Source organism: Elephas maximus, chromosome 18 (assembly GCF_024166365.1).
Source record: "Elephas maximus indicus isolate mEleMax1 chromosome 18, mEleMax1 primary haplotype, whole genome shotgun sequence".
In the NCBI taxonomy this organism is placed as follows: Eukaryota; Metazoa; Chordata; class Mammalia; order Proboscidea; family Elephantidae; genus Elephas; species Elephas maximus.
This window is the reverse complement of record NC_064836.1, coordinates 49,359,633-49,387,003: the sequence shown is the minus strand read 5'-3', so window position 1 is coordinate 49,387,003 and position 27,371 is coordinate 49,359,633. Positions and strand designations below refer to the sequence as shown.

The following is a 27,371-nucleotide window of genomic DNA, read 5'->3' as shown; positions in this document are numbered from 1 at the left end:
CCATGTTCCCCAGACCCCCGCGCTTGCTCCGCTGACCTTTGAAGCCTTCATTTTATCCCGGAAACTTCTTTGCTTTTGGTCCAGTCCAATTGAGCTGACCTTCCATGTATTGAGTATTGTCTTTCCCTTCACCTAAAGCAGTTCTTAACTACTGATTAATCAATAAAAAACCCTCTCCCACCCTCCCTCCCTCCCCCCCTCATAACCACAAAAGTATGTGTTCTTCTCAGGTTTACTATTTCTCAAGATTTTATAATAGTGGTCTTATACAATATTTGTCCTTTTGCCTCTGACTAATTTCGCTCAGCATAATGCCTTCCAGGTTCCTCCATGTTATGAAATGTTTCAGAGATTCGTCACTGTTCTTTATCGATGCGTAGTATTCCACTGTGTGAATATACCACAATTTATTTACCCATTCATCCGTTGAGGAACACCTTGGTTGCTTCCAGATTTTTGCTATTGTAAACAGAGCTGCAATAAACATGGGTGTGCTTATATCTGCTTGTATGAAGGCTCTTGTATCTCTAGGGTATATTCCTAGGAGTGGGATTTCTGGGTTGTATGGTAGTTCTATTTCTAACTGTTTAAGATAACGCCAGATAGATTTCCAAAGTGGTTCTAACATTTTACATTCCCACCAGCAGTGTATGAGAGTTCCAATCTCTCCGCAGCCTCTCCAACATTTATTATTTTGTGTTTTTTGGATTAATGCCAGCCTTGCTGGTGTGAGATGAAATCTCATCGTAGTTTTAATTTGCATTTCTCTAATGGCTAATGATCGAGAGCATTTTCTCATGTATCTGTTGGCTGCCTGAATATCTTCTTTAGTGAAATGTGTGTTCATATCCTTTGCCCACTTCTTGATTGGGTTGTTTGTCTTTTTGTGGTTGAGTTTTGACAGAATCATGTAGATTTTAGAGATCAGGCGTTGGTCGGAGATGTCATAGCTGAAAATTCTTTCCCAATCTGTAGGTGGTCTTTTTACTCTTTTGGAGAAGTCTTTAGATGAGCATAGGTGTTTGATTTTTAGGAGCTCCCAGTTATCGGGTTTCTCTTCATCATTTTTGGTAATGTTTTGTATTCTGTTTATACCTTGTATTAGGGCTCCTAGGGTCGTCCCAATTTTTTCTTCCATGATCTTTATCGTTTTAGTCTTTATGTTTAGGTCTTTGATCCACTTGGAGTTAGTTTTTGTGCATGGTGTGAGGTATGGGTCCTGTTTCATTTTTTTGCAAATGGATATCCAGTTATGCCAGCACCATTTGTTAAAAAGGCTATCTTTTCCCCAATTAATTGACACTGGTCCTTTGTCAAATATCAGCTGCTCATACATGGATGGATCTATGTCTGGGTTCTCAATTCTGTTCCATTGGTCTATGTGCCTGTTGTTGTACCAGTACCAAGCTGTTTTGACTACTGTGGCTGTATAATAGGTTCTGAAGTCAGGTAAAGTGAGGCCTCCCACTTTCTTCTTCTTTTTCAGTAGTGCTTTGCTTATCCGGGGCTTCTTTCCCTTCCATATGAAATTGGTGATTTGTTTCTCTATCCCCTTAAAATATGACATTGGAATTTGGATCGGAAGTGCGTTAAATGTATAGATGGCTTTTGGTAGAATACACATTTTTACTATGTTAAGTCTTCCTATCCATGAGCAAGGTATGTTTTTCCACTTAAGTATGTCCTTTTGAATTTCTTGTAGTAGAGCTTTGTAGTTTTCTTTGTATAGGTCTTTTACATCCTTGGTAAGATTTATTCCTAAGTATCTTATCTTCTTGGGGGCTACTGTGAATGGTATTGATTTGGTGATTTCCTCTTCGGTGTTCTTTTTGTTGATGTAGAGGAATCCAAGTGATTTTTGTATGTTTATTTTATAACCTGAGACTCTGCCAAACTCTTCTATTAGTTTCAGTAGTTTTCTGGAGGATTCCTTAGGGTTTTCTGTGTATATAATCATGTCATCTGCAAATAGTGATAACTTTACTTCTTCCTTGCCAATCCGGATACCTTTTATTTCTTTGTCTAGCCTAATTGCCCTGGCTAAGACTTCCAACACGATGTTGAATAAGAGCGGTGATAAAGGGCATCCTTGTCTGGTTCCCGTTCTCAAGGGAAATGCTTTCAGGTTCTCTCCATTTAGAGTGATATTGGCTGTTGGCTTTGCATAGATGCCCTTTATTATGTTGAGGAATTTTCCTTCAATTCCTATTTTGGTGAGAGTTTTTATCATAAACGGGTGTTGGACTTTGTCAAATGCCTTTTCTGCATCAATTGATAAGATCATGTGGTTTTTGTCTTTTGTTTATTTATGTGATGGATTACATTAATGGTTTTTCTGATATTAAACCAGCCTTGCATACCTGGTATAAATCCCACTTGATCAGGGTGAATTATTTTTTTGATGTGTTGTTGGATTCTATTGGCTAGAATTTTGTTGAGGATTTTTGCATCAATGTTCATCAGGGATATAGGTCTATAATTTTCTTTTTTTGTAATGTCTTTACCTGGTTTTGGTATCAGGGAGATGGTGGCTTCATAGAATGAGTTGGGTAGTATTCCGTCATTTTCTATGCTTTGGAATACCTTCAGAAGTAGTGGTGTTAACTCTTCTCTGAAAGTTTGGTAGAACTCTGCAGTGAAGCCGTCCGGGCCAGGGCTTTTTTTTGTTGGGAGTTTTTTGATTACCGTTTCAATCTCTTTTTTTGTTATGGGTCTATTTAGTTGTTCTACTTCTGAATGTGTTAGTTTAGGTAGGTAGTGTTTTTCCAGGAATTCATCCATTTCTTCTAGGTTTTCAAATTTGTTAGAGTACAATTTTTCATAATAATCTGAAATGATTCTTTTAATTTCATTTGGTTCTGTTGTGATGTGGTCCTTCTCGTTTCTTATTCGGGTTATTTGCTTCCTTTCCTGTATTTCTTTAGTCAGTCTAGCCAATGGTTTATCAATTTTGTTAATTTTTTCAAAGAACCAGCTTTTGGCTTTGTTAATTCTTTCAATTGTTTTTCTGTTCTCTAATTCATTTAGTTCAGCTCTAATTTTTATTATTTGTTTTCTTCTGGAGCCTGATGGATTCTTTTGTTGCTCACTTTCTATTTGTTCAAGTTGTAGGGACAGTTCTCTGATTTTGGCTCTTTCTTCTTTTTGTATGTGTGCATTTATCGATATAAATTGGCCTCTAAGCACTGCTTTTGCTGTGTCCCAGAGGTTTTGATAGGAAGTATTTTCATTCTCGTTGCTTTCTATGAATTTCCTTATTCCCTCCTTGATGTCTTCTATAACCCAGTCTTTTTTCAGGAGGGTATTGTTCATTTTCCAAGTATTTGATTTCTTTTCCCTAGTTTTTCTGTTATTGATCTCTAGTTTTATTGCCTTGTGGTCTGAGAAGATGCTTTGTAATATTTCGATGTTTTGGACTCTGCAAAGGTTTGTTTTATGACCTAATATGTGGTCTATTCTAGAGAATGTTCCATGTGCGCTAGAAAAAAAAGTATATTTTGCAGCAGTTGGGTGGAGAGTTCTGTATAAGTCAATGAGGTCAAGTTGGTTGATTGTTGTAATTAGATCTTCCGTGTCTCTATTGAGCTTCTTACTGGATATCCTGTCCTTCTCCGAAAGTGGTGTGTTGAAGTCTCCTACTATAATTGTGGAGGTATCTATCTCACTTTTCAATTCTGTTAAAATTTGATTTATGTATCTTGCAGCCATGTCATTGGGTGCGTAAATATTTAATATGGTTATGTCTTCCTGATCAATTGTCCCTTTTATCATTATATAGTGTCCTTCTTTATCCTTTGTGGTGGATTTAAGTCTAAAGTCTATTTTGTCAGAAATTAATATTGCTACTCCTCTTCTTTTTTGCTTATTGTTTGCTTGATATACTTTTTTCCATCCTTTGAGTTTTAGTTTGTTTGTGTCTCTAAGTCTAAGGTGTGTCTCTTGTAGGCAGCATATAGATGGATCGTGTTTCTGTATCCAGTCTGTGACTCTCTGTCTCTTTATTGGTGCATTTAGTCCATTTACATTCAGGGTAATTATAGATAAATAAGTTTTTAGTGCTGTCATTTTGATGCCTTTTTATGTGTGTTGTTGACAATTTCATTTTTCCACATATTTTTTTGTGCTGAGGCATTTTTCTTAGTAAATTGTGAGATCCTCATTTTCGTAGTGTTTGACTTTATGTTAGTTGAGTCGTTATGTTTTTCTTGGCTTTTATCTTGAGTTATAGAATTGTTATACCTTTTTGTGGTTACCTTATTATTTACCCCTATTTTTCTAAGTAAAAACCTAACTTGTCTTGTTTTATATTGCTTTGTATCACTCTCCACATGGCAGTTCAATGCCTCCTGTATTTAGTCCCTCTTTTTGATTATTGTGATCTTTTACCTATTGACTTCCATGATTCCCTGTTATATTTTTTTTTTTAATTAATCTTAATTTGTTTTTTTTTGTGATTTCCCTATTTGAGTTGATATCAGGACGTTCTGTTTTGTGACCTTGTGTTGTGCTGATATCTGATATTATTGGTTCTCTGACCAAACAATATCCTTTAGTATTTCTTGTAGCTTTGGTTTGGTTTTTGCAAATTCTCTAAACTTGTGTTTGTCCGTAAATATCTTAATTTCGCCTTCATATTTCAGAGAGACTTTTGCTGGATATATGATCCTTGGCTGGCAGTTTTTCTCCTTCAGTGTTCTGTATATGTCGTCCCATTCCCTTCTTGCCTGCATGGTTTCTGCTGAGTAGTCTGAACTTATTCTTATTGATTCTCCCTTGAAGGAAACCTTTCTTTTCTCCCTGGCTGCTTTTAAAATTTTCTGTTTATCTTTGGTTTTGGTGAGTTTGATGACAATATGTCTTGGTGTTTTTCTTTTTGGATCAATCTTAAATGGGGTTCGATGAGCATCTTGGATAGATATCCTTTCGTCTTTCATGATGTCAGGGAAGTTTTCTGTCAGGAGTTCTTCAACTATTTTCTCTGTGTTTTCTGTCCCCCCTCCCTGTTCTGGGACTCCAATCACCCGCAGGTTATCCTTCTTGATTGAGTCCCACATAATTCTTAGGGTTTCTTCATTTTTTTAAATTCTTTTATCTGATTTTTTTTCAGCTATGTTGGTGTTGATTCCCTGGTCCTCCAGATGTCCCAGTCTGCATTCTAATTGCCCGAGTCTGCTCCTCTGACTTCCTATTGCGTTGTCTAATTCTGTAATTTTATTGTTAATCTTTTGGATTTCTATATGTTGTCTCTCTATGGATTCTTGCAACTTATTAATTTTTCCACTATGTTCTTGAATAATCTTTTTGAGTTCTTCAACAGTTTTATCAGTGTGTTCCTTGGCTTTTTCTGCAGTTATCCTAATTTCATTTGTGATATCTTTAAGCATTCTATAAATTAGTTTTTTATATTCTGTATCTGATAATTCCAGGATTGTATCTTCATTTGGCAAAGATTTTGATTCTTTTGTTTGGGGGGTTGGAGAAGCTGTCATGGTCTGCTTCTTTAAGTGGTTTGATATGGATTGTTGTCTCCGAGCCATCACTGGGAAACTAGTTTTTCCTGAAAATCCGCTAAAAAAAAAATGCAGTCAGATCCCTATCAGAGTTCTCCCTCTGGCTCAGGCTATTCGGATGTTAATGAAGCCGCCTGGGGAGGGTGGGGGAGGGAACAGAGAGATAGGAGAGTAGCACCTCAGAATATAGCCAGAGTTGCTTGTCTTGCTTGGAATGACTATTATATCTGAGATTCCTGCGGGCGCGTCGCCTATGTGTGCTGGCTGTGTGGAGATTGCCCCCGGGGGGTCTGGCCCGCTGGAGTCACAGTCAGATCCTCTGCTTCCAGCCCCACGCCCAGAGTCAAGGCTCCCCTACTGGGACGGTGCACCCTTGACTCCAAAATCAGTCGCTGCCTCCCGGGGACTTCTCCTCCCTCCAGCCGCGTGGCCGTGCCGCCCCCGCGAACCAGTTGGGCCGCCTCCCGGGGTTAGTTCAGATGGGTGGAGCAGCTCCCCGTGCTTGTGCCGTGACCGAGTGTCCCGGCTGGGACGCTGTTCTCCCCGCTCCAATACCAGTCACTGCCTCCCAGGGACTTCTCCTATCGGCTGCGTCCCACGCCGCCCGCGCGACCTGGCTGGGCCCCTTCCCGGGGTTAGTTCAGGGGGGTGGAGCAGCTCTCCATGTTTATGCCGTACCTGCGTCCAGTCCAAATCCCGGCGGGATGGTTCCCTGGTTGGGACGCTGCTCTTCCTGCTCCAAGACCAGTCACTGCCTTCCGGGGACTTCTCCTACCGGCTGCGTCCCACGCCGCCCACAGAACCAGCTGGTCCCCCTCCCGGGGTTAGTTCAGGGGGGTGGAGCAGCTCTCTGTGCTTGTGCCGTACCTGACTGGTACGCTGGCTCCAGGCTCTGGAAACAATCGCTGCTTCCCCGTATTAGTTCATTCTCCGTCTCTAAATCTGTTTGTTGTTCAGGGTTCGTAGATTGTTATGTATGTGATCGATTCACTTGTTTTTCCGTGTCTTTGTTGTAAGAGGGATCCAAGGTAGCGTCCGCCTAGTCCGCCATCTTGGCTCCGCCCTCCCCAGGGCTCTAATATTTTTTAATTCCATAGGAAAACAAAACTCAAGTAGGCTTGACCTCATCAGAGATATTTCACACTCCAAGCTTGTCATAGAAAGGAAATTTCAATTTTTTTCTTTAAAAAACACGGGAGAAATGTACCATTAACCCGGCCTCAGTTATTTCCTGTGAGCATAATGGTAGGTTATAAAATGGGCAATGGGAGTTATTATTCTTCCCCTTGAAGATAAACTTGGTAATGTGACTTACTTTGACCAAAGGTACTAAAGAAAATATTACACCAGCAGAAAGTTGCTCACACATTGAGACTTGCCTTGTCTTGTGCAGTTGGAATTCTGCGACCACCACGGGAAAGCCAGCCTGAGCTAGCCTGCTGGGAGCTTAGAGTCCCTGAGGAAGAAAACTGAGATGCCAGCTGAGAGCCAGCCAACTGTAGGATAAAAACCAGTTGCTGTTGAGAGACTCTGACTCATGTTGACCCCATGGGTATCAGAGTAGAACTGTGATCCACAGGGTTCTCAATGGCTGATTTTTTGGAAATAAACCTCCAGGCCTTTCTTCTGAGGCATCTCTGGGTGGACTGGAACCTCTAACCTTTCGGTTAGTAACTGAGTGCACTTGAGTCACCCGGGGATAAGGATATCCAAATTCCCCAGCTGCCAACATACATTTAAACAGGCCACAGTATTATGAGACGCGCAGACAAGAACTGTCCAGCTGACCTAGAGAATCACGGTTTCAACGAAATGGTTTTTATAAGCCATTGTGTTTTGGGGTGGTTTGTTAAATGCTAAACGCTATGCATATCAACTAAGAGCCCTTCAACATTGATTTTACTCCATCACCAGGAGTACATTTTTATAAGTTTAGTGCCAAACTACAGGTCATTAGAAAACAAATTCTCTTTGGCATTGTAGATATTCAGAGTGTCAACAGTTAAGCCAAAGACATACGTGTATATGTTGTGATCCCTTACATGGCCCATCTGCTTCTGTGTCACGTTGTAACCACAATGTGCACGTAAGAAAATTCCTCATTTGTATTTGTAAAGATAACAGACATTCAGACTATATGGATTTTTAACTGTAATGGCATGGTTGTTCAGTCAAATGAGACACGAGTTTAAATAAAATATATTCACTCTCACGTATCATATTGAATATAAAACACACAATTAAATAACATCAGAAGGTTGAGGCATCAGACACTATATCAGTGAATTAGTTTTCATTTACAAACTTCACATGCAGATTTTGAGTGGATCGTCTAATAAAATAAAATCATGACAAGCCCTTCCCCTGGTCGACATCTTCATCAGTTTCTGGGTGTTTCATCCTGAATTATAATCACCTGAATAACCCGATTTCCCTTTTAAAAACAGACTATTTTTCTATGTGAGCTAAACACATACCTATTACACTTGTTTTTAACTAATCCACGTATGAAATGTTATTGTCATAAATATTTAATTGGAAAAACCGAAAAAATTGTTTAAAATGTTCATCACCTTATTGTCTTTTATCATTTTAAAAACAGTGGCCAAGGACGTGTTCTAGTTAATCCAGTTCATGGCTGTCATTTACAGTTCAACACTCACGTATTGCATAATCAGTAGATGCATTTGGAGGTCTCATAAAGAGCTAAGACATCACTATCGCACTGTAGAGATATTTTTACACAATCAGAATGGTGCAATTATGAATATATCATAAACACTGGCATATATTTTTGTCTCTTTGAAGCCTCATCCCCAAATTTTAGTTTTTTTTAATAATGTTATCCTTTTTAACTCCTTTCAGTACACTATAAATAGTAGATGCTGATAAGCTTGGGTAATTAACAATCAAGTGCCATTCTAAAATTTTATTAATAATAAATTTTAAAAATATGTCTATGTTAAGACGTGACATTCAATCTCTCTAGACCACTATGTTTATTTGACTCACACTTATTCTTTCTTCCTTGTCATCGATTCGAACTTTGTCTTTTTTCCAGTAGATGGTGGGTTCAGGGTGTCCCCGGGGAGGTTGGCACTCCAGGATCGCAGGCTCTCCGGCTGCCACGACAACATCTGTGGGGTTTTGTCGGAAGTCATCTCGTAACACTGAGGAAGAATAATTAGAGTAAAAGAAAACTCAGTAACAATGACTTCAGCTTTCTATTGCAAAAGGCTATTTACTTGGTGCTGGTAAAAAAAAAAAAAAAAAGCCAGAATATGTACTGCAAGTATAGCCATGATCATCTGAAAATATTCTAGAGCCTTCCTAAATGCTCATCAACAGAGGGATGGTTACATAAATGATGGTGAAGCTTTGCTCAGAAACCCTATTTAAAAATTGATACAGGTCTGCGGAAAATAAGTTGAGAAATAGTAGTGATATAGTACTGAGATTTTAAAAAAGCAAGGTACAGAGCAGCTTATGTAGTACAATTCTGTTCTCTAAAAGGACAAAACATATACCTATACAAATACATGAAAATAAATGTTAAAGTTATATTAAAGCCCCGAAACATGTCACAAGAACGTTGTCTGTGAGCATGCATGTGTGTCAGTCTGTGAGGGGACGTGAGGTGAGAACTCTTTGAAAAAGCCCTTTCTCATGACATGAATATGGACAAGAGCCACACTGTTTTCATTACACTTCAGAAGATAGCCTCATTGTTCACCCTTGCAACGCACTAGCACCCACATACACAGGGCTACATTTTCATTCTCTCTGCATCTCCACCTGCCGAGCGACATCTGGGCAGCGTGGCATTGTAAGCAGAGATATCCCTTACAGCAGTTTTTTCAGTCTGAATTTCCCCTCCTCTCATTAAGGAGAACAGCAGGTTGGACCTCCGTTGCAACCTCTGAAAACCTGGCATGCCTGGCTCTCCAAATGTCACCTACCTATCTGCTTCAGCTTTTTTGCCACTGGCAAGATGAAAAGCCTGGGGAAGTGACTACGCCCTTATCAGAATGCAGAACCCGGGGTTTATTTAGCAAACAAGGGCTGTCTGTACTTCAGGGTAAACACTCAAAAAAGCAGTTGAGAGTAGTTAATGTACTATATACCCACACTACCTTAGCTTTACTTATTCTTTGGTATTCCAGCACTGACAAGTTCAGTTCCAAAGTCTTCCCAGGGATACAACACACACACATTTCAAGTGTGGCTTGGCTAGTAAGCCAAAACAAGCACCTGCAGCAATACATGTATTATTTAAAGCTCCAAAAAGGTCTTTAAATAGAGTGAAAGGAAACAAACCTGCTATGTGTGTGTGCATAGGATTCCCGGTGGCGCAACAGTTAAGAGCTCTGCTGCTAACGAACACATTGGGCACTGCAGAAGAAAAGACCTGGTAATATGCTTACATATAGATTACAGCCAAGAAAACCATCTTATGGGACAGCTCTTCTCTGTCACATTGGGTCACTAGGTGTCGAAATCAACTTGATGGCACCTAACAACAATATGTGTGTATATATATGTGTGTGTATGTGTATATATATATATATATAGCAATGGTATTTCAGTGGTAGAAATCCTCACATCCCATATGGGAGACTAGGGTTCTGTTCCCAGCCAGTGCACTTCCTGCACGGACTCCACACATCTGTCAGTGGAGGCTTGCATCTTGCTATGATGCTGAACAAGTTTCAGCAGTGCTTCCACACTAAGAGAGACTAAGAAAAAAGGACTGGCTATCTACATCTAAAAATTAGCCAGTGAACACCCTGTGAATCATAATAATACAATCAGGTCATGGAAACGGCCCAGGACTAGGCAGCGTTTGGTCATCATGAGTTGGGGCTGAGTAGAAGGCAGCTAACAGCAACGCGTGCTCACGCATGTGTGTGTGTGTGTGTGTGTGTGTGTGTGTGTGTAATTGGTCAAGCTGTTTGGAATCAAAATTAGGCAGCTTGTGCTAGCCTCTTATGTTAATCATCTGCTGCAAATGGGGATGAGGTCAAACCAACTGCCTTCTGTGTCCTGTAATGAGACCCACTTCAGCACTCTGCTTCTTTGTTGTGCCAAGTCTCTAGGTTAATTGTCATTCTCCAAATAAATAAAAATCCCTGTCCAGAAAACAGCTCCAGAGAGACAACTGAGTGACTTTCAAAGCTTTTCTTTTCTTGCCTTTGCAACACATCCTTTAACAGAGTTTTCCATCTTAATGAAGTCATGGCCCTTTAGGAGATTAGAGACCCTTGTCTCCTGTTGGAGTAGTAAGAAAGACGTCAGCACAAATTGTTCACCCTCAGCTTATAAACTGATTAATTTACTGCTTTAGCTGCTAAGGAAATGGGTTCCATTTCAGCACTGTGAACTGCACATCTCTGGTCCCGCTGCCCAGTGTAAGTGGCAAGAAAGGTGTGATTCGTGTGCATAGGATTTCCTTCTGAATGGGCTGAGAGAAGGGTGCATTTAGATGTGACACTCGGCTGATGGGAAAGGGTTAATACTGTGGTTCCCTCTTGCAGGTAAATCCTCAGGGGAGAGCAAGCTGGTGACTCATTTATATTCTAAATACAGAACAGCTGCCTGTTTATGCAATGTTAAGAAGTGCAAAAATATGGTAACAGGGTGATGAGCAGCCCTACAATATCTGGTACTGGCAACAAATGTTGTTTTGGCAGGTCTTCATCTGTTCCAAAATGGCACATCTGGCCAGGTGAAGGGCCTCCTCCAGAAATGGTCCCTTAAAAAAATGTCATGCCAAAAAAACCTCAGCTCAAAAGGTACTTAAAGACCAGGGGGAATCCTTTAGAAACGCAGTGCTGCTGAATTGCAACAATCTAAATTAAAGGTTTAAAAAAAAAAAAAAAAGAGGCCTTTGACATGGAGGACAAAAAGGAAAAAAATATCATAACAAACTGTAAGGACTGCTACTGTTAAACAATATAACATGTGTTTATGACATTCACAAAAAAAAGGAAAAAGAAAGAAAGAAAATGACTCCAATTTGCAAATGAAGCCAAGAAATCTAACATTAAGTGTAATTTCAGGCTTTCAGACTATTCACCCCGAGTGTAGCGTGAGATAATGGTATAATTGGTACTGTATCCTCTTCAACTTGTAAAACGCTCTTTGGGGTCTGTACAGTACTCAGTGAACTCATTTTGATTTATTGATACCATTTATTTTACCCCAAGTCTTTGTGGTAGTAAAATGTGATCAGGTTCTCTCTTTCAAAACACCCAAGGAATATGCATTCACTTTCCAGGAGGTTCTAGAGCAGCAAATGATAGAGGAAATTATTCTTAGGAAACAGTCATCTTTCCAATTCACGAAGCGTAAAGAAGGATATATGTGTTCTGATATTTGCTTATAGGGCTCTGAGGTTTGGGTATCTATTTATAAACATGAGCAAAGTAAAATGAAATAATATTTATCCGTCCCACTTTGTGTGCTAATTAAAAATTTCTGTCTTAGATTTTACCTTTCTTAGGAAAAGATTCGCCTGGGCTGGATAAAAGGTACTAAAATGGTCTTGTAAATGTGGAAAAGCAAAGCAAGCCCAAATTGAATCCACACTTTTTTGTTCTTCCTAACCTCCTATCCTAGAAAAAACTGACAGCTACATTTCGAGTGTGGCTAGCCAGTAAGCCAAAACAAGCACGTGCAGCTAATCAAAAAGGCCCGTTCTTCTCAGACGAGAAAAGACCTGGTGATCTGCTCCTGCAGAGATTATAGCCTTGAAAAACCTAAAGGGCAGTTCTCTACTCTATCCAATAGGGTTGTTATGAGTTGGAATCAACTCGATGGCAACAGGTTTGGTTTAAATGGCTACAACCCAAATGTTCTTTTCTGTATATAAACTGAAAAGTACAAAAGAGAATTCACTTAACTAATGCTAATATAATCTAGATTCATTTGCATATTCTGAAAGACCAGAAAATTCTGAATTAATAGTGTGTTTAAAAAAAAAATTCATGACAGATTTCTGGCAAATTAGTTCAATTTTGCACTGTCCTTTAAATTCGTTAAGGACTATAAAACAAGAACAACTTGATAGTGCTTGTGGTAGGCTGCTTCTAAGATGGCTTCCAGTGATCTCTGGCTCCAAGTATTCACTCCCTCGTATAATTCCGTCCCCTTGAGTGTAGGCTGGACCCAATGACTTGCTTTGATGAATAGAATATTCCAAAGTGATGCTATGTCACTTCTGAGATTAGGTTATAAAAGATTGTGACTTTAATCTTGCTGTCTCTCTCTCTCCCTTCTCCTTCCCTCTCCCTCTTCTTTCCTCCTTCTTTCTCTCTCTCTCTCTCTCTCAGGCTCTTCTCATTTGCTTACTCTGATCAAGCAGGATGCAATGTTACCCTGTGGAGAGGCCCACTTGGCAGAATTCTTCGGGAAGCTTGTGGCCAGTAGCCAGCAAAGAACTGAAGTCCTCAGTCCAGAAGGATCTGAATCTTTCTACTGTATTTTTATGCAAATAACATTTGCCTTCTATGTTTATTTACCAACCATGCCCTCTCCCTGCCAGGTATTTTCATAAACTTGGTTATGCCAATTTATTTTACAAGTTGCTGTAAAAAAATTAGCATAGAGTGTTTACAAAAATTCCTCGAGGAAGGAGGGCACAGTTGGCAAACAAATGTAGAAGGTGTGTATTATTTGCCTAAAAGTACGGTAATTTGAGCTTGGAAGCAGAAGATTCTCCAATCAAGCCTTCACAGGAAACAACAGCCCTGATCAACACCTTGACTGCAGCCTTGTGAGACACCCTAAGGCAAAGGCTCAGACTAAGTCATGCCTGGATTTCTGACCAACAGATCCAAGAAAATAAACTTGTATTTTTTTTAGCCACTAAATTTTAAGGTAATTTGTGGCACAGCAATAGGTAACTAATACAGTGCCATACAAGAGCTGTACACCTAGTTGTGAGCTTAAATCTTTGACTCCTACTTCCTCTCACCTCCACATTCTTTCATTTAGCAAGTCCTCTCCCTTCTGTCCTCTAGATAACGGTTCTCAGTTGTTTTTTTCCCTCAGTGAAAAAAGGCAAGGCAAAAATTCCTCAGATATTTTAACCTTTTTTTTTATTAAAAAAGTTAGCAATAAAAATGAGGTGAGACTGCTAATTAATAGACTTCTGAAAGATATATTTTTTAAACCACCATGGACCCACGCTTCTATGTGAAGTCACTAGAAACACAAAGCCTAAAATTATTGACACAGGTATTCATGTACACCATTGGATGAACAAAAGCACCACAACAAACGAAAATGACCATGAGAAAGGTGATCTAAGAACAAACTGCAATTAAAAAGCGTGATGTTTTGATACTTAGAAGGATGTATGCGTCTTAGTCAAGCATATAGCTACTATATGAAATTACACGCTGTTTTTCAACAAGAGTTTTTTTTTAACTTGCTTTTTTAGGCATTAGTTTGCAGGCTCACATAAAGATACTTTTGATCTATTTTAAAAATAACTGTCCTACTATAATAGTTAGAATTTATGAGTACACACTATATATCACACACCGCATGATGATATATAACAGGCCATTTCAACTTCGATCAGTTGTTTAAGTACAGGGTTTGAATTCCGTGTGCCTGATACTAGAATCTATACTCTTAACCATTATGCTTATGCTGATTTGTAACTTCGAGACTTTGTCTCATCTTCACTTCACTAGTTCACAATGTTCTTATCTCCTCCATAAATTAATATGAGTATCTTGTTTGACTTTTTTCTCTGTCTTCTCTTTTAAGCTCCATTGTGGGCATTATAAGTTTGCTAGGATGCAAATATGGGCATATCAATTCCTTTTTCACAACTTATCAATGGTTCTTAGGATAAAAGTCGCTCCTTAATATGACTTCGGGCCCCTGCTTCTATTTCCAGAATCATCATTGACATTTCTTCAATCCTCAAGCCCTAGACATATGGAGAAATAACTAATTATCACTGCACATTGTCATATTATTATCTTCATGCCTGAAAATCTCTCCCAGCTCCCCATTTTGTTACCTTACATTGACCAATTCCTTCCTTCAAACACATATTGCTTTTTCAGGTATCAGTTTGGGGCTCACTCATCTGAAAAGTCCTTATATACTCAAACTAGGTTAAGTAACTCATTTGAAGGGCTCCCATCATGAAGGACATCAGAAGGGCTAATCAAGTATTCTCAACTGGTTGATTGACTTGATGAACGCCTCTTCAAGGGGGGTGTTGCATTTCTTTCTTATTATATAAAATAGACCATGATATTTGATTTTAAAACGTCACTTACGAAGAACCATATATATTGGTTGGCTCTGAGAGATGGAGTATTTGACTTACCTACCTAAGTGCTCATATATCCCCAAAATAATAGCCATGGAGTTCATTTTTGTATATAAACTGGGTGTTGTGACATGATGCCATGCCATGCCATAAAAGACTGTGACTTTAATCTAGCTATCTCTCTCTCTCCTCCCCCTCTTCAAGGTCAGATATCACTTAAAAAAAAAAAAAAAAGCCAGCAGCTGTATATACAACCAGCAAAACTGGTAGCACAAATTATAGAATAGCATAGAAATATTACAATGGACTAAAAAAGAATATGTGATGGCCATCACTACAACCGGTTCACATGTTATTTTGTCATCTCCTGTCACCATGGGGAATAATCAAGCATAATCCCAAATCAGCACAAAGCTCAGGACTTCCATTCTACTTCTATGGAAAGCATCCCGCCTTTTCCTGCTGGACTAAATGAGTCAAGGGTGCCCTTGTCATCTCTGCAGTGACCCCAGGGGGAGCTCCAGCCTCAGGATGAAATGCAGGTTCTGCACACCAGAAAAAGAGGCGGGAAGAATCTGGGTTCTTGGTGACACAGCTGATTATTATCCTTCAGACTATACTACCTCTGGACTTCCTAGTTTTGTGATCCAAATAAGTTCCATTTTCCATTTAAGCCATTTTAAATTGAATTTCCCCTTTCAACTGAAAACTTCCTGACACAGCGTAATAATTTCGGATTTTTATGAAGTTTTAATGACTGAAGGCCAAATCTGAAGCGGAGTCATCATTCACAAGAAACTACTACATTTCAACCATCAAACAAAATCTGGTCATAATGGACAGGTCAGTCACCATCTAAAGAGACAAGAAAATCTGGCACTTTGGGGACAAGTCCTAAGTGGTTTCTTCTGCACAGAAGGCAATGGGCAAGAAAGAAGCCAGTGGGGAGGCATCCTGCTACCGCTGTGCAAGCTGACTCTCTGGCACTCCTGCAGCCCGCTGACAATTCCAGATGAAAAGCTCTAACCCCCCACCTCCACTAAGTCTCCCTGTATAAGTGAATTCACTCAGCGAATGTTCCGGATAAACCCGAGCTGTGCACTGGAGCATGTTGAATAAACAAGAGTGCCCTGTGACTTGTTCATTTTCAAGTCATAGCATTTTGTGAAGCCTGGTATTCTGCAGGGACTAAACCACACAAACACACAATTCACGCAAGAGGTATGGCCAGCTCCGAGTTTCTTAGCCAAGTCTTTCTTCTTGAAGCCTTTTTTTAGCCCCAATCTGTCCTCACCCGCAAGATAATTTGAAGTCCTGCTAAGAGTGCCAAGTCTTCCTTCATGTTTTCCATTAATGTGTAAAACTTGCTGAAGGATTCTTAAAAATCGCATGGAAACATTTTGGTCTCTGTAATTTGTATCCGTAACCTCTGTAATGCATATGTTCTCCTCGGGGACAGAGTGTTGAGATCAGTCATAAACTCTTGGATCCCATGTGGCACTGCAAACTGGTGACATCTGACCATGGCCGACTCCAGGCCTGTCTCTGGCAATCATTTCCTCTGGTTTGCAGTTAAGAAGCCAGCGGCTGGCATACCTTCAACTCTTGGAAGTCCTATTTCTGGCAAAGCCAAGCATCTGATATTTGACAGGGATCTGCGTACCCTATCCATTAGCTTACCAGGAAGTTATGGATTTAGGCTAATTAATGTTTCATCAGTTTTTCCTTTTTCCCCCTTAAAGAGCCATTATCCACAGAATTGTTCATATGGAATTGATGTCTCCAGAATCACAAAGAGCCCTAAGCATTGAGGACAACTTAGAGACTGTGACCAAGTATATTTCGGGGGGAGGAGGATAGTATCTAGAAATGCCAGTATTAAGCTAAGCCTTGCTCTACTGTACAACACACTCCCTTAGCCCCAAAATGTTCGGCTCTACTGCCCAATCAACTGCCTTTCAGCACCCACCAGTTTAGGGCTAATTCAACTCTTGGTCACAGTGATGCCTGTAACTCTGGATATTCTAAGAAATAATACATTCGATTTAAAATTCAGAATGTCACAGGATTGCTTTTAAATAAAGCGGTCAATCACATTGCCCAAGATGGTAGTAAGGGGAAACACCAGATTAATTCAAGTTTATAATACGGTTGCCAACTTTCCCTAGCTCTGGGTCTGGTACAACTAGATAAATAAATAAGTAAATAAATAATCACACTCTTTTTATAAGATTTACATTTACACGAGGATTACAAATAACCATCTGTTCTGCTTCTAGCCTTTCAATCTGGTTCATGTCCCATGAGCCTCAAATCTTCAGCCAAAGCAGTTAAGCTGCTCAGTACCGGGGAGGTTTGTTACAGGTGTTTCATAGAATGCCTTTTTTCCCACTAATTCCCATTTCTCCCCAACCCTCTCTCCTTCACCCTCCTTATTTATTTCTCACCATTAGACAAAAAAAAAAAAAAGAACCATATATCACCTGTATATTTACTAAAAAACTGTACCTTTAAATATATAAATTGTACATTAAATATATAAATTATATATTAAATATACAAATTATATATATATATAGTTATATATGAATTTTTATGTATTTTAAAGTAACCCAAATTCACACTTTGGGATACATTACTGCCTTATAGATATATCTTTCAATTTAAATAAAGGAAACAGAGTGATATCAAGTAAATATTCCTGTGCTGCTTTATTCTGGACCCCAGGAGATTACTACCCTCCTCCCGCCTTGTTAGTCCTTATCTGAAGGCATTAGCTTTTACAGCATTCCAACAATGCACAGCTCACAGAGGTACACAGCCTCAGCAGCATCTTTCTGTCATCCTACCCTTTCCTAGTATCAGTGGGTTATTGCTCCAATATTTCTCCCCCATGGTGTATTCTGACGTGCATGATCAACATGAATTACAATGCCAAGTAACTGCCAGATGTCATGAGTTATAAAGTCAATAGTCTAAGGATTATTACACATTAGGGCACCCTGCAGTGCAAGGATGTCCTGGAATTTATGTGTTATTTATTACCTATTGGCAGGGTCTCAAAGTAATCTCACCCCTGCTGATGAAATGAGGGTGGGAAGGAGAAGAAGGTCAAGGTCAACCTTCCTTGTCAGGAACGCCAGTTACTTTGCAACTACTGTTGCTTTATCTTTTTTTTCCTCTACCTGAAACGCAGCAAATCTCTGGGAAAAAAAAAGAAAGGAGATAGAAACTATAATCTATCTCTAGGCTTTCAACTTTATTCTACCGATTTCACAATTTCTATCATTTCAACAGCACTGGGTTGGATTATCATTTCAACTATTTTAACAACGCATTTTGTATGGATAACCACTAGAGGTCAGATTGAAAAGGTGCCCCTGAATTCCACCATAATCCATGAATTTAAAAATGACCAGTTTGAGAGTCACTGTTTATTTGCCTCTTTTACATGGGAAAATTGACTAAAGCCTAACTGCATTAGACTATATTTGAATTTGTAATCCACCAAGAATGTCCCACATGCCTGCAGACTCTTCAGTCTTGCGCATCTGATATTATTATAATTTGCATATGTCTACAACACAAAATATGGACACTAAGTCGTCATGAATTTTGCTGAAATGGATGTAATCTGACATCCTATATTCTTCAGGAAATGTTCTATTTGATTACTACATGACAAGAAATGTTTCCTGATCCATATGGAGCATATTTATTTTTAAATTGGCTGATTAAAAAAAGCTCTATCACCTCTCTACTCCATCCAAAGACCCAGTAACCATCTTTTCTTTTGCCACCAAATGAATTCTGAATGGCGCAGTTAACATTCAGCAATCTCATTACCCAACTACCATAAATCTTCAAAAGCATCACCGAGTTTTGACAGCCAGGCAGGAGAAGAGGAAGCGAGGAACATACCTAAACACTTTTTATGGATGCAAATGTCCTAAAGACCAAATTTAAATTATTTCAGAAAACTCAGGCTACACCATTGACAGCAACTGGAAAGCAATGCACTTGAAAATTTTTGTTTACCTATGAAAAGGAAAAACACAACTTCCTTTATTCCTGAGCCACAGTCCACAACTCCCACCCCCTTTCACCTATACATATACATATCTATCTATGAAAAGAAACAGATAACAAAGAACAAACACTGAATAAGCACTCTTAAGTTGTCACAGTGAAAACTAAGAGTAGGTTGTGTTTTCCAAAAAAATATTTAAAAAATCAAAATTCACATATGTTTTAATCAAACATTCATGTTTTACATGAAACTAGAAGTCTTCTTGAGCCTGAGTGCTTAAAAAAATCCCTCCTCCTCTGATATAAATTGGAATCAATCTTGGCCATCCATATTCTCAGTTAGAGGGAACACATGAACTTGCCTTCTGAGTTTCCGGCCATATTTCTACTCTCTGGACTCTGCTGCTGGCCTGAGGACTTACTTCTCTTTCACTCACAAAATATCCGTAGACGGAATGTAAACAGTACAGAGCCACTTCATTCCTTCTTGGAGAGGAATCAACTCCCTGAACACCTATTCTGCTTGGAGAAAAATCCATCCCCTGAACACCTAGCTGCAAAGAATTGTTTCAGTTTGTCTAACTTAAATCCAAACCCGTTGCCACAGAGTCAATTCCAACTCATAGTGACCTTATGGGACAGCACAGAACTGTCCCACAGGGCTTCCAAGGAGTGGCTGGTGGATTCGAACTGCTAACTTTTTGGTTAGCAGCCAAGCTCTTAACCACATCTCAACTTGATAAATAAGAATGACCGATTTACCAGAATTCTGATAAACCTCCCTTATTTAGTCCTAATCAAGGTGATTTGTAATGCCTGATGATTAAAATTCACAAATTATCTTAATCCCCAATTTTAGTCATTTTCATGCATCAAGTATCATTTGTCATTGTTTTGTTGTTAGTTGCCCTTGAGTCGGTTCCGATGCAAGGAGACCCCATGTGTGCAAAGTAGAACTGCTGCTCCGTAGGGTTTTCAAGGCTGTGACCTCTTCGAAGCAGATGCTCAGGCTTCTCTTCTGAGGCACCTCCGGGGGGGTTGAACTGCCGGGTTTTTTGGCTAGTAGTCAAGCGCCGTTTGCGCAATCCAGGGACTCCTCATCACTTACTTCATCCTACTCACCAAAAAAAACTGTCTGCTTATAGTAAAATCAGAACCTTGTTTCCCTGGAACTCTTGATGAAGGGCTAAACGATGATTTCTGACAGTAGGGCAATATGTCTAAAATGTGGGCAACAAAAGGAACATCTGAGGTGGGCAAAATGAATAATTATCAAAATCAAAACTTCTCACTTCTCATCTACTATCTCAAGTAGGGAGCCCTGGTCGCACAGTGGTTAAGAGCTCAGCTGTTAGCCATAAGGTCAGTAGTTCGAATCCAGTAGCTGCTCCTTGGACACCGTATGGGGCAGTTCTACTCTGTGCTATTGGGTCACTCTGAGTCAGAATGGACTCAGTGGCAACGGGTTTTACTCCATGTAGATGGGGAAACATTTATACATTCCTTCTAAACTCTAAAATCTTCCACCTGACATATGAATTAGATAACTATACATTTTTCCCAAACTAGACACTTTTTAAAAGTCAAAGAAGGCATTATTCATAATTACGCAAGGACAGTTCTAGGAAAAGCAGGCTGAATGTTCACCGGTCTCACTCTAAAGCTGTATGTGATCTATTTTTTAAAACTCTCTGCAGCATCATCTTCAACCCTCAGTCATAACACTCAATCCATACTGGTCTTCCATCAGTTCCTGGAACCGAGCAAGGTCTTTTTTACTTTAGGATCTTCACACAGTTTGTTCCCTATTAACAAAATGCCCACTCATTCCTCTTTATCATATGCTTTGGAACTGGCCCTTATGGAGCTTCCACTAATTGGCAGTGAAGCAATACACCATTGTGTAGACACAACGATGTCTATGGTTCCTCCCAATCAAAAAGTATAAGTTTCCATTTTCCCCGATTTCTGTCACATGTATTTTAAAAAATACACTTGATCCAGTTCATTTTTAGAGGTTGATCTTAGTATGACATTTAATTCTGTTTTAATTTATACCAAATAACTTAGGTATTTGTTTTTCAACCAGTTCTAGCTGTTACTAGTAACAGAAGAGTTTTAATTTTTATCATTCAATTTTTTTCATTTGATAAGTATGTCCTGCATATTTTGTTGGTGCAAGGTACTATGTAGTGCACTTCATGGAGTACAAGTATTTCAAGCAGAATTTGCCCTTAGGGTGCTAAAGATTTAGGAAAGTTACCATATATAACTCCAAAGCCACAATCTGAAAGGAAAAAAAGAATGAAGTGTCAGAGAACAGGGACATGGAAAATGCCATAAGGTACAAAAAAGGGAACATTGTTTTCAACAAAGGTTCTTTGGAGAAGCTGGCTTCAGAGCTGGGTTGGAATAAAGCGTGTAGCTTTATTATTTGGAATGGAGAGAAAAGCATTTGAAGTGACAGTGGCAGAAAAGGGCATTATTGTTGAAAAGCACAGTATGGTAGGTTTCTTAGTTTCTTAAGGGAGGTTTGTGTGTGTGTGTGTGTGTACATACACACACACACACGCAAGACACACATGGGACAAATAAATGGAAAATCCATTAGATTTAGGGAGGTGTATTTTTTTTTTAATCTCTAGGATTTTAGGATTTCTGATAGCCTTTAGTATAATAATATGCACCTTGAATATACTAGTGTTCAACCACAGAAAGCATATTTCAAAATTTATTTGACCATAAATCCCTCCTTTTCTAGAGATCGCCCCATGGGACTTAGACTTCGTGGTGCTAACTTTGGGAAATATTCACCAAGAGGAAGACAGAACTGCAGATTTGGCCACAAAGAGGATAATTATGGTTTTAAAGATCAATCTAAATAAAGTGGTGGGGCAGGAAGCCAGACTTCCAGGAGTTATAGATTACATATCTGCTTATATAGCATATATATATATATACACACCTATGAGGTGAGGTGTTTTGTAGAACTTTCTTTCACAAGTTTGATGACAGAGACAGTAAAATAGCACGAACAGGTATGCAATTATTTATAAGACCAGAGGTCTTGAAGATTATTAACTATTTGATAAACAAAGGAATTTGAAAATTAGATGTCAAAATCATTTAAGATAAAATACAAAAATATAATTGCATTGTGTTACTTAAATGGTGAGGCTAACACCCCTCACCCCCTGGAAAAAATACATAAATACACATACATAAGACTTGGAAAAAATAACAAGGAAAGTAGCATTTCTAAAATACAGTATCTGGGTTGATCTCATATCGTTGAGTATTAAATGTATTTATAAATGTGAAGTATTGGAACAGTGCTTCACACACAGTGAAATTTCAAACATGTTAAACCAAACCACCAAACCAAACCCACTGCCGTCGACTCGATTCCAACTCATAGCGACCCGATTCAAACATGTTAAAAAACATGTTAGTTATTATTAATTAAGTATATAAAAAATTAAGAATAAAAAGGGAAAGTTTGAATACTGAAAAATGGAAGTTTCTATGTCTTTATGGAAAATATTTTTGATTTATATATTACTTTATGTTTTATATTGTATTACAATTTTTATAAAATGTTCACAAAAATGCAGTCAGGAAGGAGAAATACAGTAAAACCTACAAAATCTGGAACCCGTGTAAGGCAGAAACCTGCAGAGAAGGAAAACTAAAATATTTTCCCCTAAAACAATCAATCAAAAAGTGGTAAGGCTACACCCTGTCAAAGGTGGAAAGCTTGAGAGACCCAGAAAAACAAGGCAGTCCCATTGAGTTTCAGCTCTCACAGGTTTCACTGCATTTATGATTATACATACTTTATTATTTGATTGATGGTGACCCCTGGGAAGAGGGAAAACCCACTTCCTGATCATGGCAATGATAGATTATAGGCAGCTTTCGGGCCTTGGCTTATGAGGGGAGAAAGGTACACTTGGGAGACTGAACCTGTACTTCACCCTACTAACAGGTATTTGTCCAAGCAGTGTGGCTATCCCCAGTTACTTGGACTTGGCACACATGCCAGCACATTGTCAAGAACTCCAGAACAGTTTGGGAGGCAAGGAGGGTTTAAAATGTTCATGAGAATACGAAGACTATTTTGAAGGCATTCAATTAAGTATTAGATATGTTATTGACTAATTATCATTTAAATTTATATACAGCTACTCCTCACTATTTTGTACTATTTTGGGCAAAATCTACTATCTGTTTTGCACATTTACGACATATGTCTCAAATTAACAAATGCCAGGGTGCAAGTTGAGAGTAATGCTGGCTGTGATGGTTAAGGTTACGTGTCAGCTTGGCTGGGCTATGAGTTTCAGTGGTTTGGCAGCTATGTAATGCTGTAATTTGGCTGCTATGTAATGATGCAGCCATCCTCCATTTTGTGATCTGATGTGGTCATCCTCTATTTTCACATAACATTGATTTTTGTATGATGACTTGGTCTTTGGAACCTAACCATGTCAATAAGTGAGGAATGGGTGTGTAATTGGAAAGTTTACATAGATTTAAATGTAATGTTTAGTACCAAAATTTTATTACATTTAAACAATCCCTAAATGTACCCAGACCTAAAAAGGTAGGATGAGTTGACACATAAAGACTAATTCTTCCTTTTGAAATGAGTCAAAATACAACACAAAGACACCTTTTTAGTCTATCACTTTGAATGGTTTAGAGTATAGTTAAAGTTCTATTTTAATATTAAATGTCTCAATGCTAATCAGTGAATTGAACTAGCATGTTAAGTTCTTGTTTCAATCAGCTACAACACAACCATAAGCAGAATACTGGCTACCTTTCTTTATTACCAGGTGGCTATGTGATTTTTTTTTTTTTTTTATGTGATAAGGATTGCAAACTAATTTTGAAATCTATTATACTATACTATTTCTAAAATTCCCAGTTATTAAAATGGATTCCATTTTTATTTTATGTATAATGTATATTTCTCAAGTTTTATTAGATGTTACATGAATGTACCACCACCTGACTGTCAGTTTGTTGTACGGTGGTGGTTTGCATGTTGCTATGATGCTAGAAGCTATGCCACTGGTGTTTCAAATCTAGCAGGATCATCCATGGTGGACAGGCTTCAGCTGAGCTTCCAGGCTAAGACAAACTAGGAAAAAAGGCCTGAAGATTTAGTTCCAAAAATTAGCCAATGAAAAGCTTATGGATCACAACAGATTATTGCCTAATAAAGTGCTGGAAGATGGTACAGGACCAGGAAACATTTCATTCTATTATACACAAGGTCGTCATGAGTTAGAGCCAATTCAATGGCAACTAACAACAAAACACATGAATATAGATAATGAAAAAAGTTAGGTCAATCTAGTACTACATTAAAGGACACCTGCTGCCATAATGGTTAAGCACTCAGCTGCTAACCAAAAGTTTGGCAGTTTGAACCCAAACAGTGGCTCTGCAGGAAAAACGACCTGGCAATCCGCTCCTGTAAAGATCACAGCCAAAAAATCCCTACGAATCTGTTCTACTCTGTCCTACAGGGTTGCTATGAGTTGGAATCAACTCAGTGGCAGCACTATATTATTAATGGAACAACATAAACTTTTATCCTTCTTTCATTTGACAAAGTCACAAGTCCAATTTTTTAGGAGCTTTTAGTAAGAACATTACTGTGCTTTAGCATTTAGAAATATATTACTTTGGTAATAGGCATCAGTACAGGGTTGACCTTTGGGGGTACAGGAAATTGGTTAGAAAGGAGCTTTTCTGGCATAATGAATATATATAAATACCTATATGTTGACTGGGGTGGTGGTGTTACATGGGTAATTAACTTCTTCAAAACTCATCAAAATATACATTTAAAATGTGTGTGTGTATATATATGTGTACATATACGTGTGTGTGTGTGTGTATCATACTTCAACGAAAAAATCTTTGGACACTACTGTTTGACTTCGTTTATATAAAATTTAAAGTAATTCCATTGTGTTAGAACTCAAGATGGTTACTGCCCTGTTGGTGGAGGGTGGAGAGTTAGTGTCTGGAATGCAGGATGAAGGCACTCCTGAGACTCTAGGGATATTCTTTTTCTCAATCTGGGTCCTGGTTCACACAAGTGTGTTCACCCTCTGATAATTCAACAGGCTGGAAGCTGTGCCACTGGTGTTTCAAATATGATTTATGTACTTTTTTGTACAAATATTACAGTTCAAGGAACAAAAAAAAGTTTACATAAAAGGTAAATGTGTGGAAATGAAATGGAAATATGTATCTTTATATAGTGTTAAGATAAAATAGTTCAACTACACAAAGGTCAGGAAACGAAAAGCAAAAACTTAAAATCCTGCAGAATAATATATATTTAATAGACTAAGGAAGAATCGGAAATATCACCTAAAGTATAAATAAAAGTACTGTATTTTTACGCAAATAATGTGTGCCTTTTACATCTGTTTGCCAGCTACACTCTCCTCCTGCCTTTCCAAAGTATTTTCATAAGCACTGCTATGCCAAATATTTTACATGCTGTTAAAAAAAAAAAAAAAACTGACACAGAGAACTTACAAAAATACCTCATGGTGGGGAGGGTAGAGTTGGCAAACAAACATACAAGGCGCACATTATTTGTGTAAAGACAAGAGTATTTTTTTTAATTTAACAACAATATTCAGTCTCTGTTAAGCTAATAAAAAGTTATCAATTCATCAGAATAAATTCTAGTAGTATTAAAGAATTAAGTGGCTTTTGGTTTTAACCAAAGAAATATAAAAGGGATTGGTTACTCCAACTCTCAGATAAACAATGACTATCACTAAATTAATTGACAGACTGAGTAACAATAAAATGGACTCTCTGAAACATTTTCAGGTGGAATTATAATTTGTATAATTGGTACAGAGGTCTTGTAAAGTGTTACAATGCTATGCATCAAAGACTAAAAAGAATTGTGCCCTTGGCCCATTTATATCTGTTTTGGAAAATTATCCAGTAATAACTTTAAGAGGAACTAGCAGAAAATTAGGGAAAAAAAAGCTTAAGGAACAAAGATGTTCAGCACAATGTATATCTTATAATGATACATCACCAGCAATTCAATCCATTAAAATAAGAATAATTAAATGAACTAGGATAAACTGAGCACTATCAACTACCAAAACTGTGTTTAAAGAAATGCAGTGGTAACAGGAGAACAAAACAAATGGTTGTCTTTGAGTCATGAGACTATGGTCATGCATTCTTTCTTTTTTGTTGTTGCTTTCAATATTTTACTATCTATATGTATTTTAGAGGAGTCCCGGTGGCACAATGGTTAAGGGCTCTGCTGCTTAACAGAAAAGTCTGTGGCTTGAACTCACCAGCTGCTCCACAAGAAAAAGACCTGTTGAACTGCTCCCATAAAGGAAAACCTATGGGGCAGTTCTACCCTGTCAAATAGCATTGCTATGAATTATAATTGACTCGACGGCACTTAACAACAACATCATATGCATTTTATAGATTTTAACATTATTACTTTTATAATTAAAAATACACTTTAATCTACATCTTTTAAAATTGCCTGAGTATGCATGCTGCTGCTTGTTGCCATCGAGTTGCTCCAACTCGCAGTGATCTTATTGTATAACAGAACTAACCATTTGATATGTTTGAGTCTACTGTTGAGGTTATTGCGTCAATCCATCTCACTGCAGGTTTTTGCAGACCCTCTACTTTATCAAACATGATGTCCTTTGCTAGGGAGAACATGCATGCTATGTTGTGATAATTTATAAAAAAGGAAAAGAAAACCAGAATATGCCTGCATGTACATAAAATAATCTCTGGAAGGACATACCAGACACTAATAATAGCAAATGCTTTTGCAGAAAAAAAAAAAAAAAACCCACAAAAGTGGAGTTGCGAGGAGTGGGAAAGCAAGGCTTTTCGCTACATTCACTTCAAATGTTTTTACTTTCAAATCTCATAAATGTATTAATTGATTAATATGTATGCTTAACAAAGTGTTAATTAAATGCATGAATAAAAAGAGGATTGTCTAAAAGTGTTTTCAGATGATACCACCTTTCCTGACTGGCTTCAACATAGAGTTGAAAAAGGGTATGGAAGCCTGGTTTCTTGCGAGAGTCAGTCAGTGAACAAATTATATAGAAGAATAGCACTTTGGAAGGTAAATGTCAATAAAATATCTGTAGGATGGAGGTAAACCTGAACTTAGAGATCAAAATATACAACATGACTAATTAGTTCTTTTCTAAGAGCAAAAAATTATAAAACTTTTGTCTTTCAACGTCTTTTTTTCATTTAACATTAACCAAAGAACTACTATGATCTAGGTAGAAGAGGTAAGACACGAATATGGTGACTACCTTTTGATTTATAGTTAAACCACTTAAATGCATCAACAGGGGATTGAATAAAGAGCAAAAAGGTTATGGAGGAAGAAGCAAGAAGTGGTGACTTTGCTCTAGTTGAGAGGCTTGAAGCCATCACATTCATTCATTGTCAACACAGTTTATGAAAGTCAAAATATCATT

The 27,371-nt window shown here is 38.2% G+C and overlaps 1 protein-coding gene across 14 annotated transcripts in view; it reads right to left on the bottom strand.

Moving 5' to 3' along the window:
- Positions 1–27,371, bottom strand: part of ROBO2 (roundabout guidance receptor 2) — a 652,610-nt gene that overhangs the window by 186,498 nt on the left and 438,741 nt on the right. For all 14 annotated transcript variants that reach the window (XM_049858165.1, XM_049858166.1, XM_049858169.1 and 11 more), the window contains exon 3: positions 8,523–8,680. In XM_049858165.1, coding sequence (XP_049714122.1) covers positions 8,523–8,680 — 158 coding nt within the window. The remainder of the gene's footprint in view (positions 1–8,522; positions 8,681–27,371) is intronic.